Source organism: Arvicola amphibius, chromosome 1 (genome assembly GCF_903992535.2).
Source record: "Arvicola amphibius chromosome 1, mArvAmp1.2, whole genome shotgun sequence".
Classification (NCBI taxonomy): domain Eukaryota; kingdom Metazoa; phylum Chordata; class Mammalia; order Rodentia; family Cricetidae; genus Arvicola; species Arvicola amphibius.
The window spans coordinates 183,427,580-183,445,603 of NC_052047.1; the positions used below are offsets into that span (position 1 = coordinate 183,427,580).

General features: G+C 44.6%; 1 protein-coding gene across 1 annotated transcript in view; it reads left to right on the forward strand.

Annotated features, from left to right (window-relative positions):
- The first annotated feature begins 6,011 nt into the window (after positions 1-6,011).
- Positions 6,012-18,024, forward strand: part of Entpd7 (ectonucleoside triphosphate diphosphohydrolase 7) — a 44,660-nt gene continuing 32,647 nt past the window's right edge. Inside the window, exons 1-3 of the mRNA XM_038344120.1 lie at positions 6,012-6,190; positions 6,502-6,604; positions 7,204-7,386. Coding sequence (XP_038200048.1) covers positions 6,597-6,604; positions 7,204-7,386 — 191 coding nt within the window. The 5' untranslated portion in view covers positions 6,012-6,190; positions 6,502-6,596. The remainder of the gene's footprint in view (positions 6,191-6,501; positions 6,605-7,203; positions 7,387-18,024) is intronic.

The window sequence follows — 18,024 nt, forward strand, 5'->3', positions numbered from 1 at the left end:
TCAAAGAATAAAATTTCAAGAACTTAAAAAAAAGTATTTCAAAACAACCTTTGAATTATTTCTATGTCTTCCTTTCTTCAGGCACTGAACTGTTTTCAGGAATAATACATTATCTGATATTTATATAATTTTGTGATTAATACAAATTTTATGCAATGTGCATGTGTTTGCATGAATGTGTGTGTGCACGAGTGTGTGCCTGTGTGTGTGTGCATGAGTGTGTATGTGTGTGTGTGTTTAGGGTAAGGTCTCACCGAGTAGTCCAGACTGCCTCACAGCAATCTTTCCCCTCAGCTTCCTAGTGTGGTGCTGGGGTTAAAGGACTCAGCCATCAAGCCCCGTCCCACCTTTGCTTTTTCGAGACCAGGGTCTCATGTAGCTCAGGCTAGCCTCAAATGCGCAATGTATCAGAGGATGACTGTGACGGTTGGAATGGAAATGGCTCCTTAGGCCCATAGAGACTGGCACTATTGGGAGGTGTGGCCTTGCTGGAGGAAGTGAGTCATTGGACGCAGGCTTTGAGGTCTCAAAAGCTCAAGCCTGCCCTAGGGTAGCACATAGTCTCCTCCTGCTGCCTAAGACAATGACTTTGAACTTCTGATCCTTCACCTCTCCCTCCGACTGTAGGGATTATAGACATGCACTGCTATGCTCAGGTTTTTTTATTTTTATTTTATTTTTGTTTTAGTGTGATGCTGGGGGTCAAACACAGGGTTTCAAGGTCTGTGCCAGGAAAACACTACCGGCTGACCTCCATTCCCAGCCCCCACACTTTTTCCTCAGTGTCCCAGGTTAAGTATAACACTAAAGCCATGTGCTATTTAAGGTTAGAGAAGAAAGTTGAGAGATGAGAGTTCAAGGCAAAAGGACAAGTCAAGATGGCAACCTGATAGACAGAGTAGCGGAAGGGAAAGACAAACGAGACAAAGATCACAGATGAGCAGCCCCTGCAGCAATCAGCCAGACCAAGCAGGGCCTCATCAATTCTTTTCCACCCCTCCCCTCTTCTCCTCCTCCTTTGACAGGGTCTTTCTTCTTTGTCCTTCTTCTCCTGGAACTCACTGTGCAGACCAGGCTGGCCTCAAACTAACAGACATCTGCCTGCCTCTGCCTCCCAAGTGGTAGGATTAAAAGTGTGGGCCAAAACCTCCAGCGAGCTTTCTTTTCTTTCTTTTTTGGTTTTTCAAGACAGGGTTTCCCTGTGTAACAGTCCTGGCTGTCCTGGAACTCATTTTGTAGACCAGACTGGCCTCGAACTCCTTTGCCTCCCAAGTGCTACAATTAAAGGTGTGAGTCACTACTGCCTGGCTTAAATAATTTGTTTTTAATTTTATGTGCATTCGTGTTTGTCTGAATGTATGTCTGTGTGAGGGTGTTGGATCCCCTGGAACTGCAGCTACAGACAGCTGTAAGCTGCCATGTGGGTGCTGGGAATTGAACCCTAGGTCCTCTGGAATGAGTAGTAGTGCTCTTAACCACTAAGCCATCTCTCCAGCCCCCAAACTAGCTTCTTTTTTATTTGCTCCTTTCCTCAACTCAGGCCCATGCTGAACATGCTACTCTGACTCAGTCACCCAGCCTTCAGCCTCTCTCTGCTATTAATAACACCCTGAAGTCACAGATATATGAACCTGTGTTCCTTTCATTATTAAGCCGTTATATTCCCCCTGACAGCATCGATTTTCTGCCAAATGCAGTGACAGTCACTGTCACTCGTTACAGCCAGCTTTGAATGAAACAGCCGCTATTGATTTCATCTTGGTCTTCGTCCCTGTCCCAGTGTTCAAGTATATCCTCAGACAGCTGTGTTTAATGTGTGAAAGGGTGGCCTGACTTTGGGAATGTGTAAAAGCAGAGTCCTGCCCTCAAGGGTATTCTGGCTAGTGGAGCAGACAGGAACATGATTGTAATTCAAGGGGTAACTGGAACAGAGGAGTTTATAAACAGATATGTGGGTCAAGTAAGATTCTGGGAGGAAGACGCTCCTTAAGCCAAAAGGTAAGAGGTGCGCAGGGGCTGATTAGGCAAAGCAGGTGGAAAAAGAACTAGAATGAACAAAAACTATCCAGTCCAGACCCGCAAGGGTACGTGAGGAGCTTAACCAAGAGGCGAGGAGACGCCGTGGGTGTACTGTGGACAGGTTGAGAAAACCTTAGACTTCTGTCATTCCAGGGGGTTCTTCATGCAAATGAGACTCTGATGTAGGTGTGTCTTCTATCTATCTGATGATTTCATTGGTTAATTAATAAACTGCTTGGCCTAATAGGTTAGAACATAGGTGGGTAGAGTAGACAGAACAGAATGCTGGGAAGAGGGACGTGAGGCAGATGCCTCAGGCAGTCGCCATGCCTCTCCTCTCTGAGCCAGTTGCCATGAAGCCAGCCACCAGGTCAGACATGCTGAATCTTTCCTGGTAAGACACCACTTTGTGGTGCTACACAGATTATTAGAAATGAGTTAATCAAGATTAACAATTAGACAATAAGAGGCTGGAACTAATGGGCCAGGCAGTGTTTAAATGTATACAATTTGTGTGTTGTTATTTCAGGGCATAAGCTAGCCAGGTGGCCAGGAGCAGGGCGGGATGAAAAGCAGGCCTGCCTGCAGCTCTCACTACAGAATGGTGCCCACGTGGATAACTAAATCCACAGAAAGCCTGAGAAAGCTTGGGAAAGAATAGACTAAAGCCAGTTTTCTTGGTAGCAGCAATTTCTCGGGTCTACTCTGCTTGCTAGAGGCAAGCAAGTGCTCTCATCTAAGAGAGGCTCCCTGACTCAGCTTTAGTTGCAAAGCTTGCAGCTCTTTTAAGAGGTCTTGCCATGAACACTTAAATGATGCTGATGAAAGCTGAATGCATGCTTTTCAGTTTTCAGCCGTAGCAGGAAAAAACTGCGCTGTTTTAAAATGCTGGCTTTCTGGGCCATCCTGCCAGGGCAAACTCTGACTCTTTCAGGCAGGCAGTCGGACTGACTGTGGTCTATGAGCAGAATGCTGCAGCTTGCTTGCTGGCAGGGACCTTGAAACACTGTAGAGTTCTGGCAATGAACATGGCTCTAACCAGTACCGCTGCCATGAGGCTGGAAAGCTAAGGAATGGGCTGGATCTAGCTGTCAAAGCCACAGCTTTAGTCCTACCGATATTGCTTGGTAAATTAAAGACTCGTGTGGTCAGAAAAAGAGAGAAACAGTAAAGAAAGATTAAAAAACAAAGAAAACCTCTAAATGATTTACGGTGTGTTAAAAATATATGCAGGCTAAAGGTTAAAGTTCTTAAAAGTAAAAAAGAAAAAAAGGAAGTAGTTGGGTGTGGAAGTACACACCTTTAATCCCAACACTTGGGAGGTAGAGATAGATTGACCTCTGTGACTTCAAGGTATGGTAGCACACGCCTTTAATCCCTATGCCTGGGAGGCAGAGGCAGACAGATCTCTGTGAGTTCAAGGTGTGGTAGCACACGCCTTTAATCCCAGCACTGTGGAGGCAGAGACTGAGGGATCTCTGAGTTCAAGAACAGCCTGGTCTACAGAGTTATTTCAGGACAAAGATATACAGAGAACCTGTCTCAAAAAGTAAAAGTAAAAATAAAAAAGAGGTTAAAATAAAGTCGCATAAAGATGGAAAATACACAGAGAATCTTGATACTGTATGTTATTATTCTCTCTTTGAATTGTTCGAATGCTGGGGAAGGAGCAACAGCTGCTAAAAGATATTTGTTTATAAATGCTGCTGAACTAATCCAACATAGATATTTTGAAAATACCTTGACCTCAATTTTGGATCTAAGGTTATGATGCTTTGGAACAGTCCTTCTTTTGTTTTCACAGAGGATGAGACCCTGTGGATTGCTTCTGTCCCAGTATGGTATGATAGATCATGCCCTCCTGAAAGGTTGCTGTGAACACCCTCAAAAAATTTCTTCACTCAACTGCTGACTGAGATGAACCTGGAACACAGGATACACCATGAAAGATCTGATTAACAGCGCCCCCATACAGCAGGAAACAGTTTAGAGAGAAAAACTGCACCCATGTTCCCAAATATGGTTTATAAATGTTCTTTTACATTTAAAAGGGGATATGATATAGATATGAATAATTTGCATTGATATGGATTTTGCTTTAGTGATTTAAACTTAAGGTCAACTTTGTTATATGTATATGTATTTCTGCTCTTGATTAAGGTATTGTGATTGTATAGTTCATTTAAGAATGTAATGTATAATTAGGAAATATAGGTTGTTAATGGATAATCATCGATAATAGTTAGGCTTGTAGTCATGTTAGATTTCCTAGATATATAGAGATATATTTTAGTTAGATAGGCATTCCTAATATCTTTCAAAGACTACAGAATATGGCATTTAAATGTTTTAATAACTTAGGGTTTTTCATGACAATGAGACACATCTGCTTCTGGCAGCACCAATCTACTTCAAGAAGATGATGGGCATCGAAGAGCCTACTTATGGAGTTTGATAGCCATTTGGGCAAGAAACTGCTCTTGCCTGGACTGTCGCATAAACTGAACACAGAGAACCTTCAGAGAGAGGACTGCTGAACTTGCCTAAAGGTGAGATGATCTTTCGGGGTTCCTGATTCATGAAAGAGTCTGTGAGACATTCTGCAGGACACAGCAGATACTGACTGAATTGCCTTTGAAATTTCCTGCTTCATGGAAAAGTCTGCTGGATACTATGAGCCTGTCGGCCAGAGATGGATGCCCCAACGGTACAGAGGAACTTTGGGTGACTGTCCAGGCAGCGAGATGTCTCTGTCATTTCTAGAGTTTGAAAGTTGCTTACTTCTTGTTTACTTAGGTAATATTATATCCTTCTGGAGTCTTTGATGGAGTTGAAGAATGGTTAGTTATAGTTATAGTTTTCCTTTGTTATGGTAAAAGATAAAATAGATCTAAATATTGTAACTAATTCTTGCTTGATAACTGTTCTGTTATATGTAATTTTACTATGTTAAAGTGAAAGCCTTTTTTGTTTAAACATAAAAAGGGGAAATGATGTAGGTGTGTCTTCTATCTATCTGATGATTTCATTGGTTAATTAATAAAGAAACTGCTTGGCCTAATAGGTTAGAACATAGGTGGGTAGAGTAGACAGAACAGAATGCTGGGAAGAGGGACGTGAGGCAGATGCCTCAGGCAGTCACCATGCCTCTCCTCTCTGAGCCAGTCGCCATGAAGCCAGCCACCAGGTCAGACATGCTGAATCTTTCCTGGTAAGACACCAGTTTGTGGTGCTACACAGATTATTAGAAATGAGTTAATCAAGATTAACAATTAGACAATAAGAGGCTGGAACTAATGGGCCAGGCAGTGTTTAAATGTATACAATTTGTGTGTTGTAATTTCGGGGCATAAGCTAGCCAGGTGACCAGGAGCAGGGCGGGATGAAAAGCAGGCCTGCCTGCAGCTCTCACTACAAGACTCAGGGATGGTGTCAGCAAGAATAAAAGCACCAAAGGACCGATGCTTTTGTGTGTATCACCATAATGTTCAGGACAATGACACAAATGTTCATGATCCTCACACAGTAGACCATCGACAGAAGGAAGGACGGAAGCGCTTCGATGCAAACATCAGTCTCCAGATTTTTTTTTCCCATAATGTTTCTATCACGAGAGGTGACAGTGAGCCTGGGACATCAATTTGTGGGCAAAGGAACGGGATGGAGGAACTGCCATTGTGGGAAGAAAGGTTGTGGGCAAGGGGTGCACTGCTGTGGTGAAGACCCCGAGACTCACCCACAGGAAAGACCAACAGTGGGAGCGGCAGCAGAGGAGGCCACCCGCAGGGAGCTGGCGACACAACAGTCGGCGGCGGTCTCTTACCTGTGCCGGCCACCGCTCGCTCTCCAGGCGGAGCTTGGGTGCGACGCCTTTTCGATTGGTAGCGGCTCTAAACCGGAGGCGGGCATTCGGAGCCGGGCGCCCTTGAGCATTGGCCCGGCCCGGCTGTGAACAGACTCTCAATTTGAGAACGCGGCGGGTTCGTCTGCAGCTCCGGCTGCGCGCAGGGCGGGCTTCTCTGGGTCCCCAGCAGTCATTGGCTCGGTGCGGTTTCCTTGGGGACGTGGCGCCGCTGGCGGCCAGGCCTCCTTCCGGCTGCTCTGGGAGCCACGGGTAACCGCTGAGGACCAGACTGGGCTGTGAAGAGGGACGAGCGGGCCTCGGGATCCCGTGAGTGGCATCGCGGGAGAGCTGCGGGGAGAAGAGTGACGGGAAAAGGAAGCGGGGTCCCCCATTCTTACCACTGGGGTGGCTGGCGTGCTCCGCGAGCACGGAGCCGGCCCGCAGAAAGCCTTGCGCCTGGGATGCGCTTAGGGTCCTCTTGGCCCGCGGGGTAAGGGTGGGGGTTGGGGAGGGGAGAGACCCGACAGGGAGTGGTGTGTGGTCTCAGTACAGTGGGAGGGAAGTGTGCTGTCATTGCGGGGATCTAGATCTTTGGGCACTTCTGGACGTCGGTCTGAAAGCTGGCCAACCCTTTCTAGGCTTCAGCCTTAGGAGATGCCGGGGACAAGGAAGCCACCCTCTCAGGGCAAAAGGAGAAGGAGGTGACAGACGTCTAGACTACTGAAGGGAACCCATGGCTAGGTAAGGTTTCCACCCGTTATCTCTGGCAAGGGGCTCAGTGGAGGGTGGTAAGCGGGTTGAGTGGGTGGGTGGCGGGCGCTGGGAGGTTTTTACAAAGTGAGGTTTGTCCGAGGCTTCACCTGAACTTTGCATTCTGGTCAGGTGTATGCAAAGACGGCAATGTGGTATTCTTTTGAATGGCCAGTGCCTTAATTTCCTGTCCATAGTCTGGGGTCATGGGAGCAGCAATGGTTGCCTCTGAAAGATGGTGGAGTGAGAGCCAGATTCAGTTTTTACTATGTATCTGTTAAAGCTGAGATTTTTTTTAAAAAGTCCCTCTGTGTGTATAATTTGTTAAAGCATTAAAAAAAAATCAGTTAAACAACTTTTCTAACTGTCTAGCTTCTTGACAGCATTGTTAGTGGGCATGGAAACAGCAGGTCAGGTCTTTCTGAACTGACTAACAGAAAATACTGTGAGCCGTACAGGTGCTTTTCTCTCGTATGAGAATGAAAAGAACAGCCTTCTGTCATGCATTTTTGCTTTGAGGGCTTTCATCTAGTTTTAAAGCGCCACTTATGGAGAGATTTAAGGCTTAACAGATGTTTGTCTCATTCCAGGATCAGTTTTTCCTACCTCTGCCCAGCCTCCTGGTACTTCACTGTGCCCACAGTGAGCCCGTTTCTCCGTCAGCGGGTGGCAATCCTGGGACTCTTCTTTATACCCTGTCTCCTTTTACTTCTCTTAATCATGGACTTGGGACATCGGGGCACTTCGTCAGCACGAGACAGGCAGTACGAGAGGTGAGTCAGCTTTGCCTCACTTTGACTAGCCTGCTGTTGAGGTTATCAACTTCCTTCTGCGCTGGGGGCCGTACCAGGGGCTTGGACATGTGCTAAGCACTCTACCACCAAGGTATGACCTCACCCCTCCTTTTTCATTCTGATTGTCGAGACAGAGTTCTCACTAACATTCCCAGGCCTTTTTCATTCTGATTGTCGAGACAGAGTTCTCACTAACATTCCCAGGCCTTTTTCATTCTGATTGTCGAGACAGAGTTCTCACTAACATTCCCAGGCCCAGAATGACCTGGAACTCACTCAGTAAGCTGATCTTGGAACTTGCAGTCATGTGCAGCTCAGCCTCTTGACTTGTGGGATAGCAGTCTGTGTCACCAGACTTGGCTGTCTTTTTTCTTTTCTTTTTGATAAACTATTTAATGCGTACCTTGGACTCCTGAGAGATATGGCACTTTTATTAGTAAAAATGCATGCCATGTAGTACATAGGAAGGCCTTAAGTCCATTTTTGGGCTGTGTTCAGTTTTAGTTCAAGAATGCTGATGCTGTATTTTAGCCATGAAAGACGGCTTTCTGTTTTCTTGTCTGGGTGGATTGACGCTCAGTGGGTACATACATATTTAGGATTGCTGTATGCTTCTGGTGATTCTATGAATTGACTTCTCTGTCTTTGTTTTTTTTTTTTTAAATATTTATTTATTTATTTATTTATGATGTATACAATATTCTGTCTGTGTGTATGCCTTCACGCCAGAAGAGGGCACCAGACCCCATTAGAGATGGTTGTGAGCCACCATGTGGTTGCTGGGAATTGAACTCAGGACCTTTAGAAGAGCAGGCAATGCTCTTAACCTCTGAGCCATCTCTCCAGCCCCTCTGTCTTTGTTAAGTGAGTCTCTATCCTTGATTTTATTCTTTGCTCTGAAGTCTACTAGTGTGATAGTAATATAGCAAATTCAGCTTTCTTCTGAATCATGTTAATGGGATACTTTTCTATATACTTTTAAGTTTGTCTTTAAAAATATTTATTATTGGCCAGGAGTGGTGGCCTTTAATACCAGCACTTGGGAGGCAGAGGCAGGTGGATCTCTGAGTTTGAGGTCAGCTTGGTCTACAGAGCGAGTTGCAGGACAGCCAGGGCTACACAGAGAAACCCTGTCTCAGAAAAAAAAAATGTTTTTAGTTGAGTGTGTGTGTGTAATGTGTGAGTTTATATGTACCTCATGCCTAAGGGGTCAGAGGGTGTTTGATTCCCTGTAACTGGAGTTGTGGATGGTTTGAGCCTCCATGTGGGTGCTGGGAATCAAATCTGGGTCCTCTAGAAGAGCAGTCAGTGCTCTTAATGGCTGAGACTCCTCTATAGTCCCCATATTTCTATTATTTTAAAGTGGACTTTTTTTTGTTTTTGTTTTTTGTTTTTCGAGACAGGGTTTCTTCTGTAGCTTTTGGAGACTGTCCCGGAACTAGCTCTTGTAGACCAGGTTGGCCTCGAACTCACAGAGATCCGCCTGCCTCTTCCTCCCCAGTGCTGGGATTAAAGGTGTGCACCACCACCGCCCGGCAAGGTGGACTTTTTGTAGATAGTTTAGCCTTGCTTTTTATCCATTGTCTGTGTCTTCCTTTTAAGTGGGGTGATCAAGCCATTTATATTTTGTCTACTAATTATGTTTAGGCCTGGTCTGTCTTATCATTTCTTTTTGTCCTGTTTGTTTACCTCCCCTCCCCCTACACACTGTCCTTTCTTTGGAATTGAGTGCTTTTTTTTACGATTTTATTTTATCCCTTTTGTTGGATCATCGGATATAATTTAATTTCTTTTAATGGTTGTTTTAGGATTTACAACGACAGCTTTACCACATTGCTTGTATTTGACCAGAGCTTAAGAGCAGTACACCTTTGGTCCTCCTTTTCCCATAGTCTCTAAGCTATTGTCATATATTTTATTTCTACAGATGGTGCCGGTTCCATAATGTACTGTTATTGAACAGTCAACTATCTTTTCTTTTTCTTTTTCTTTTTCTTTTTTTCTTTTTGGTTTTTGAGACAGGGTTTCTCTGCAGCTTTAGAGCCTGTCCTGGAAGTAACTCATGTAGAGCAGGCTGGCCTCGAACTCACAGAGATCCGCCTGCCTCTGCCTCCCAAGTGCTGGGATTAAAGGTGTGCACCACCACCACCCGGCTCAACTATCTTTTCAAGGATTTCTAAAATTAAAGAAAGTATTGTATGTTTACCCATTTTTCACCAGTGCTTCTAGCACCATATTTCTTGTTGTCTAAAATAATTTTTTAATTTTTATTGCTTTATAAATAATACCATTCAAAAATTTCTCCCATTTCCCTCCTGCTCTCCCCTCCCCCTCCAGTCCTAAGAGAGGGCAGGGTACCCTTCCCTGTGGGAAGTCCAAGACCCTCCCCTCTCCACCCAGGCCTAGGAAGGTGTACATCCAAACAGACTAGGATTCCTAAAACCCAGTACATGCAGTAGAGACAAATCCCAGTGTCATTATCATTGGCTTCTCAGTCAGCCCCCATTGTCAGCCACATTCAGAGAGTCGGGTTTGATCACATGCTCAGTCAGTCTTAGTCCAGCTGGCTTTGGTGAGCTCCCATTAGATTAAGCACACTGTCTCAGTGGGTGGACCAACCCCTCGCGGTCCTGACTTCCTTGCTCATATTCTCCCTCTTTCTGCTCTTCAACTGGACCTTGGGAGCTCAGTCCAGTGCTCCGATGTGGGTCTCTGTCTCTATCTCCATCTGTCACTGGATGAAAGTTCTATGGTGATTTTCAAGATAGCCATCAGCCTGACTACGGGACAAGGCCAGTTCAGACACCCTCTCCTCTGCTGCCCTAGGACCTAGCTGGGGACATCCCCTTAGACACCTGGGAACCCCTCTAGAGCCAAGCCTCTTGCCAACCCTAAAATGGCTCCCTTGATTAAGATATCTTCTTCCCTGCTCCCATATCCGCCCTTCCTCCATCTCAACCATCCCATTTCCCCAAGCTCTCCCCAATCCTCCCCTCTCCCTTCTCCTTCCCCCTCTCCCCTTCCCCCACCCCACCCCCATGCTCCCAACCTTTTCCTGGTGATCTTGTCTGCTTCCAGTTTCCAGGAGGATCTATATATCTTTTTCTTTGGGTTCACCTTATTATTTAGCTTCTCCAGGATTGTGAACTATAGGCTCCATGTCCTTTGTTTATGGCTAGAATCCACTAATGAATTAAAATAATTTTTTAAAAAAACTCTACTTTTCCATTTCTAGTAAGGTGAGGCTACAGGGAGTGAATTCTTTCAATTTTTTCCCCCCAAGACATGGTTTCTCTGTGTAGCCCACGCTGTCCTGGAGTTCACTCTGTAGACCAAGATGGTCTCAAACTCCGATATCTGCCTGTCTCTGCCTCCCAGGGGCTGAGATTAGAGGTGTGTGCCCCCACTGCTTGGCATTTCAATTTTTATGTAAGCGAGAATGGACTTTCTTTGCCTTTATTTTGGAAAGAAGAAATCCGTTGTTAAGGAGCTCTATGTTGATCATTTTTCTTCTTGGCTTGCATTCTTTCTGAGAAGTCAGCTGACGTGTGTATCTTTGTTCTTTCTGTACATGTGTGTACTTTCCTCCTGGGTGATTTTTTTAAAGCAGTTTGATTGGGATGTATTTGTGAGATGTTGCTCCATGGTTAGGCACTCTTTTTAGGAGCAGCCATTCGCTGCGCACCGGCTCTGCACAGTACTGAGCAACAAAGCCGAATACAACACAGCCCTTATATTTTCAGATCTATAAAGTTAGACTTTTTTTTAAAAAAAATGTTTATTTATTATGTGTACAGTGTTCTGCCTGCATGCTGTAAGAGGGCACCAGATCTCGTTATAGGTGGTTATGAGCCACCATGTGGTTGCTGGGAATTGAACCCGTGTCCAATAGACAAACAGCCAGTGCTTTTAATCTCTGAACCATCTCTCCAACCCTAAACTTAGACTTTTAAAAACAAATTTAGAAAAACTTTGACCATCATTTCTTCATATATTTTTCTGTTTTCCCCTTCTCCTTTGAGGATTCTAGTTACATGTGTATCGAGCCCAGGATCCTTTCCGCAAACCAATTGATGATCTATGTTTTCTCTCTGTGTGTTTTATTCTGAGTATTTTATTTATTTTTGGGTAGGGCCTCACTATGTAGTCCTGGCTAGCCTTGAATTCTCTATGTAGACCAGGCTGGCCTCAAAGCAGAGATCTGTCTGCCTCTGCCTCCCATGTGCTGGGGTTAAAGGTGCGCCACTGTGCCTGATTGATTAATTGATTAATATTGTCTTCCCCAGTGTTTCATCTACTGATGATTTTATTCAGTGAATGCAGAATATCCTTTTCTCATAGAAAATGCTGCTAAGTTATTTGTTATGCTCTCAATGCCTTCTCAACTGCACAAGGTGGCCTGCAGTCTTTTAAAGAAAACTCTCATTGCTGTATTTTTTAGATTAATTTCTACTGAGGCTACGGAATTAAATATGTCATGTTGCATTCATCATTTTCTTTTTTCTTCTTTTTTAATTTTCTTTAAGACAGGATTTTTCTGTGTAATGGCCTTGGCTGTCCTGCAACTCACTCTGTAGACCTGGCTGGCCTCAAACTCACAGAGATCCGCCTGCCTCTGCTTCCTAAGTGCTGGGATTAAAGGTCGTGTGCCACCACCCACAGTTGTATTCATCATTTTCAACATGATTTTCTTCTTTTTTTTCAGACTTGCTTCTCAGATATGTGTCAGGAGACTTTGGCTCCAAGTAATAACTCAGACTGACTTAAATAATAGTAATTATATAAAAAAAACCTCCCTCACTGGCTCCTATAACTCGATATCCAGAGTCAGAGAGACCATGGGCGCCATATTAGCCAGCAGGATGGAAATTGCTGTCTACGGGGTTAGCTTTTTTAATGGTTGCAAAATAACAGCCAGTAGCACCCAGGCATCCTCATTCAGGTCCTGTCAAGAGGGAAATAGGCTCTGCATGGCCCTCTCATAAGGATGGAGGGGGATCTTGCCAGAATCCTCTATCAATACTTTCCTTGAAGCTTCTGTGGTCAGAATTGTGATAGATGCCTAGTCTTCCTTTTCATTGGTTCTGTCTCCAGAATTTCTCATTTCATGTTTCGTTTTGTTGTTAATCAGCTAAAAATGTGTTGCGAGCCACCATGCATGGGTCCTGCTGGGACATAGACTGGTGCCTTTTCTCAGGCTGCTTTTATGGTCAACCTTCCCTCTGTTAGAACTTCTGTTTATTTGTAGTTTGGAGTCTTCCTTCCCAGGACACAACATACTGTTTGGGGGATGTTAGTAGTCAGCAATTGATCTTAAGGAATTTGTTAATTAAAATTGTAAGTTTAAAATCCAGATCCATAAATTGAATTTCTTTGCTTCCAGATGGGGTTTTCTTGACAGACCTTAGCACAGTTTCCCACTGGAAAGACTGACTGATCTGACTGTGGATTAGCTAACATAGCTGGGGCAGAGTGTTAAGAGTTAGTAGTGAGCTGTATGGTAGAGAGGTAGATTAGGGCCAGGCGTGTTGTGAGATCAGGGGTGGGATAGGGTGGAGGTGTGGAGGGAAGTACTTACCTCTCTCTCTCTCTTTTTCTATTTCTCTCTTAGTTTTTTGAGACAGGGTTTCTCTGTGGCTTTGGAGCCTGTCCTGGAACTAGCTCTTGTAGACCAGGCTGGGTTTGAACTCACAGAGATCCACCTGCCTCTGCCTCCCGAGTGCTGGGATTAAAGGTGTGCGCCACCACCACCCTGCAAGTATTTAGATTTCTTCCTAAGGGTAGAGAAAGGCTTATTCGGTTTTGAAGAGCTGTGTGTTAGAATTTTCTCTTTAGAAAGTTCAGCAATGGTGGGGGTGGGGGGTAGGTGGGTGATGGTGGTGTGCTTGCCTTTAATCCTCAGGAGGCAGAGGCAGGTGGATCCCTGAGTTTGAGGCCAGCCTGATATACAGAGTGAGTTTCAGGACAGCCAGGGCTACACAGAGAAACCCTGTCTCAAAAACTAACAACTAAAAAAGCTCACTTTGATGGCATTGAAGAGAATGAATTGGAAAGAAATAAGGAAGCAGAGAGACTTACTATAATACTTGAGCCAAGATGAGAGTAGCCTGAAGTTGGGCGGCAACAGCACAAATTGAGAAGACAGAGTGGTCTGTGGGAGGTAGAGTGAACACAGTTTGGTTTTTTGTTTGTTTGTTTGTATAAGTGCATTTAGTGCTTTGCCTGCATGAATGTCTGTGTGAGGGTGTCAGATCTTGGAGTTACAGACACTTGTGAGCTGCCATGTGGGTGCTGGGAATTGAACCCAGGCCCTTAGGAAGAAGTCAGTGCTCTTAATCACTAAGCCATCTCTCCAGCCCGGACAGCAATTCTTGTTAACTGCCATATGCTAAGTAACCAGATCCAATAACTAACTACTTGTTAGCTTGATTTAATTGGGACTGTGGAGCACACAGATCTTTCGCTGTACGGCCATTACCAAAGTCCTCACACCTTGAAATGCTTTGACCAAGCAGCCTTGTATCCTAGAGCCTATTGTTATTTAAGGCTGTGTACACATTGCCACTAACAGCTGTATGCTATAAATGCCATTGGTGGCAGCCTCCCCGACACCGTGTGTTCGTCATATTGTATTTGACACTGGGTACAAAGATGAATAAAACGTGGCTCCTGAAGACAGAGTTCATAACCCCATTAGAGAGCAGACCTGAGGGAGTAATTGAGATAGTCATTTAAGATCAGGAACTACCCACAGTTAAGAATCAGGAACAAAGTTAATCATAAATGAATCCAGAGAGACCCATGAGTAACTGACCAACTGTGCTATCATTAGGTTCATGTCCTAAAAGTGCGTGTACCTTACTGATAAGATAGGCTCTCATATGCAGCTTGCTTTGCTTTTTCTTCATCCTCCTGCCCCCCCCTCCTCCTTGTATTGTTTTTGTTTTTGTTCCTTCTCACCCTGTAGGCTGGGTTAACCTGAAAGGATCCCCCAGGGAAGCCTTAAACGTTAAAGTTAATGCTCTTCCAACTCAGACCCTAATGCCTGCTGTTACAGTCAGGAGCCACCAGTGCCTTGCCTTGCCTTTTCCTGCATGACTCCCATTTGCCTTGCAAAGCCAAAGATTACAGCAAATTAGAATGGTGGCTTCTGGGAGTCCAGGTTGTCAATGCGTGCAGGTGCCCCAAATGCACTGATAACTGGCATGTGACACTGAGGCGTTGGGGGATTTCTTAAAGACAGACAGAAACCAGGTGTTGTGTTGCATGTCTGTAATCCAAGCCTAGGGAGGTGAGGCCAACTAGGCTACCCCATAAGATCCTGTCTCAAAAATACTGGGGAAAAAATACACTGAATAAATCAAAATTTCTACATTGTCTGTCATAGTAAACAGCTCTATGTGTTTTGTTAAAACTTTTCTTATACAGCCTAGATAATGATGATCTTGAGTAATTGCTTGTAGTCTTTTATCTTTAAATCACTTAGGGACCTATGCCAGATGTTAAGTGACAAGGTCTCCGAAGTGCAGAGGCTTCCAGAATGCGGCTCCGTGAGAGCCATGAGGCTGCTTAGGGTGGTACTGCGGCTTCAGGGTTAATTAGCCCTAATCATTTGCTTGCAGGTAATCAAGAGGAGGCTTCTTATTATTCTAGAATCCTGATTTTAATGCATAAAGTGGGAGTGAAAATGATTTTTTATCTTGTCATTCGAATTAGGAACAAAGCATCTAGACAGCTGGAGTGGTGCATGCCTGTAATCCCAGCCCTTGAGAGGTAGAGGGGCTGGGGTCCTGTCTTGGAAAAACAAAACCAGCAACAAATAAAGAAATAAAGTGTCTAGACCACCCACACATTGATTGACTTAAGCAAATGTTAGCTCTAGGATATTTATTATTTGAAATAATGTTGAGTTTTCTATCCATTAATTCTCTTCTCTGCCCTGAAGTATAGTCTGAAGATGACAGGCAACATTGTCTCCATTAAAAGTTCTGCTTTTTTTTTTGTTTCTTTTTCTCTTTCTTTTCTTTTTTTCTCTGTAGCAGCCAGGGACCATTAGCTGCCAGGAGAATGACAAATCCCATAACTGGGAATCGTGGGGAAAGCTTTGTCAACAGTTCTGAAAGAGCTCAGGCAAGTCCTTGCACTTGTGGCTTTATTACCACTATAACATACAGTTTTCCTGCTTGTTGTTCCTAAGTCACGTGCTGGAATTGAATCCATGTTCTGCATGCTCATGCACCCTTAGAGGGTGCAGTGCTGCTGGGAACAGACACAGGTGTCCTCACAGGAATGTGCAGACCTTTGCTCAGGAGAATGTGCGCCAAGGAACACTGCAGTCACTCTGTGCTCTCAGTAAATGCGGCACACGCTCATGGTGATCTTTTTGCATCTTTGTGTTTCAATGTGTGTGGAAGTGATGTTTTCATAATGCTTCAGCTGTTTCCTGTTAGAGACCTTTAACTTGCATTTTAATCAGCCCTTAGTGACAGACCATTTCTCAGGTAATACAACTGGAAACATTAGAAGCTCCTTTGTGAGTTTTCTGAAGGCAGTTTCAAAACCAAGGATTGTATTTTCTTTTCCTCTTCCTCTTCTTCTTCTTTTTTTTCTTCTTCTTTTGTTTTCATTTTGCTTTTCAAGACAAGGTCTTTCTGTGTAACAGTCCTGGCTGCCCTGGAACTCACTCTGTAGACCATACTGGCCTTGAACTTACAGAGATCCCCTTGTCTCTGCCTCCTGAGTGCTGGGATTAAAGGTATGTGCCACCACAGCCTGGTTGTATTTTCGTTTTTATTGTGAGCATGTACCCATATTGTTTTTGGAGGTCAAAAAGAGGCATTACATTAAATTAAAATAAAAATGGTTTACTTTAGGTTATAAATTTAGAGCTAGGTTTTCTTTAAGAGTTTGAAAGAACCCTTTTCTGGCCGGGCGATGGTGGTGCACGCCTTTAATCCCAGCACTCGGGAGGCAGAGGCAGGTAGATCTCTGAGTTCGAGACCAGCCTGGTCTACAGAGCTAGTTCCAGGACAGGCTCCAAAGCCACAGAGAAACCCTGTCTCGAAAAACAAAACAAAACAAAACAAAAAAAAAAAAAAAAAAAGAAAGAAAGAACCCTTTTCTGGAGAAATGAATGCAATCCTTCCCATGCATTCATTTGCTTTATCTTAATGCCAGTTATTCCGCTTGAAAGCAGGGTTTTAAGTTATAAATGTTCTTGTCTGGTTAATCTTGTTAGGAGGTAAGCAGTAACCTTCCAAACTGGTTTTCTAGGCATGGATTGCTGTTATTCATGGATGGCTAGTGTAATTCCCCTGTGTTTGGTTTTGAGTTATGGGTAGTGTCATGAAATATGATGACATTCAACAAAGTGCTGGTAGGTCCATACTGATGGAGGCCTTATTTATTGACTTTTGGCACATTGCTGAGTTCTGTTTGAGCTCTGAAAGTGGTTTAACTGATGTTGATTAAGCGAGCCAGGTAATAGTTTGGTCACTTCTAGCGGTAATGCTGATGATATTTTCAGGATAATGGCAGTGAAAGCCCTCACCTTTCATCATGGACTCAGCAGTGATTGGAGGGTGATCATGTTAGAAGAAGGTGAGCAGAAGGAGAAGGGGGTGGGCAGAGGAGGAGGCGGAGGGAGACGGAGGATCTGCACTGTAGGAGCGAAGGGAAAGCCAAGTGAGGTGCCTGGTGGAGAACTGGTTCTCTCTTGGGAAGGTGGCTGAGGAATTCCAGAGCTTTTAGACATTTTCTGTTAGGCTTTGAGTTCTTTCTAGAAATTGTTCTGTGTGGCATCAGCCAAGGAGAAGGGTCCAGCGGTGCATGCGATTCACCATGACAGCCAAGGCTAGGTCTGCAAATCATAAATGAAGGTGCTCAAGAGACTGTGGGAAGCATAAGCAAGTGGATGAGGTCATCCGAGAAAGTCCAGAAAGTGGTACTTCTGCTACTTCACGGAGGGAAAGCCCTTCTTCAGTACCTGTCTGTGTACAAGATAAGAAAGCTGGAGACTTCCTGCTGCTTGTAGTGACTGATCAAAGACTCAGCTAGGGAGTAGAAGCTGAATGCCATCTGCTCCTTCCTTTCTGCCCTGTGGTCTAAAGCCAGCTGACATTTTTTTTTTCCTTTTTGCTGTTGCTCTCATGACAAAGTCTGAGGGAAGAGAAAGCTAAGTTGAGCTGCACCAGAATTAGAACCGTGAAATTGCTTATTTCAGCGAGAATCAGGAAGGATAACAGGACAGGCTGCGGAGTCATTGAAACTGTCGAAGGCCGGTTGATTTTGAGGATAGCAGAAAGAAGACGTGGAGGAATTGGGAGCAAACCAGCAGCTCTGTCCTGTGAGCTGCAGGAGCAGTGAGTCCCGTGGGACCGCATCTTAGGTCCAGGAATGTGAGGATCACTGATGCGCGCTGCCAGTAGTCGGCATGCTCTTGAGAAATGACCTAAACAACGGAGAGTAACCCTAAGGGTTCGTGCTGAAATGTACACGAGCTACTCGAAGGGCATAGCGGCACTCTTAGAGCAGGAGGAGAAGAAATGCTTTCTCGGGGGCTGGAGAGACGGTGCCGTGGTTAAGAGTATGTATTGTTGCAGAGGATTTGAGTGTGGT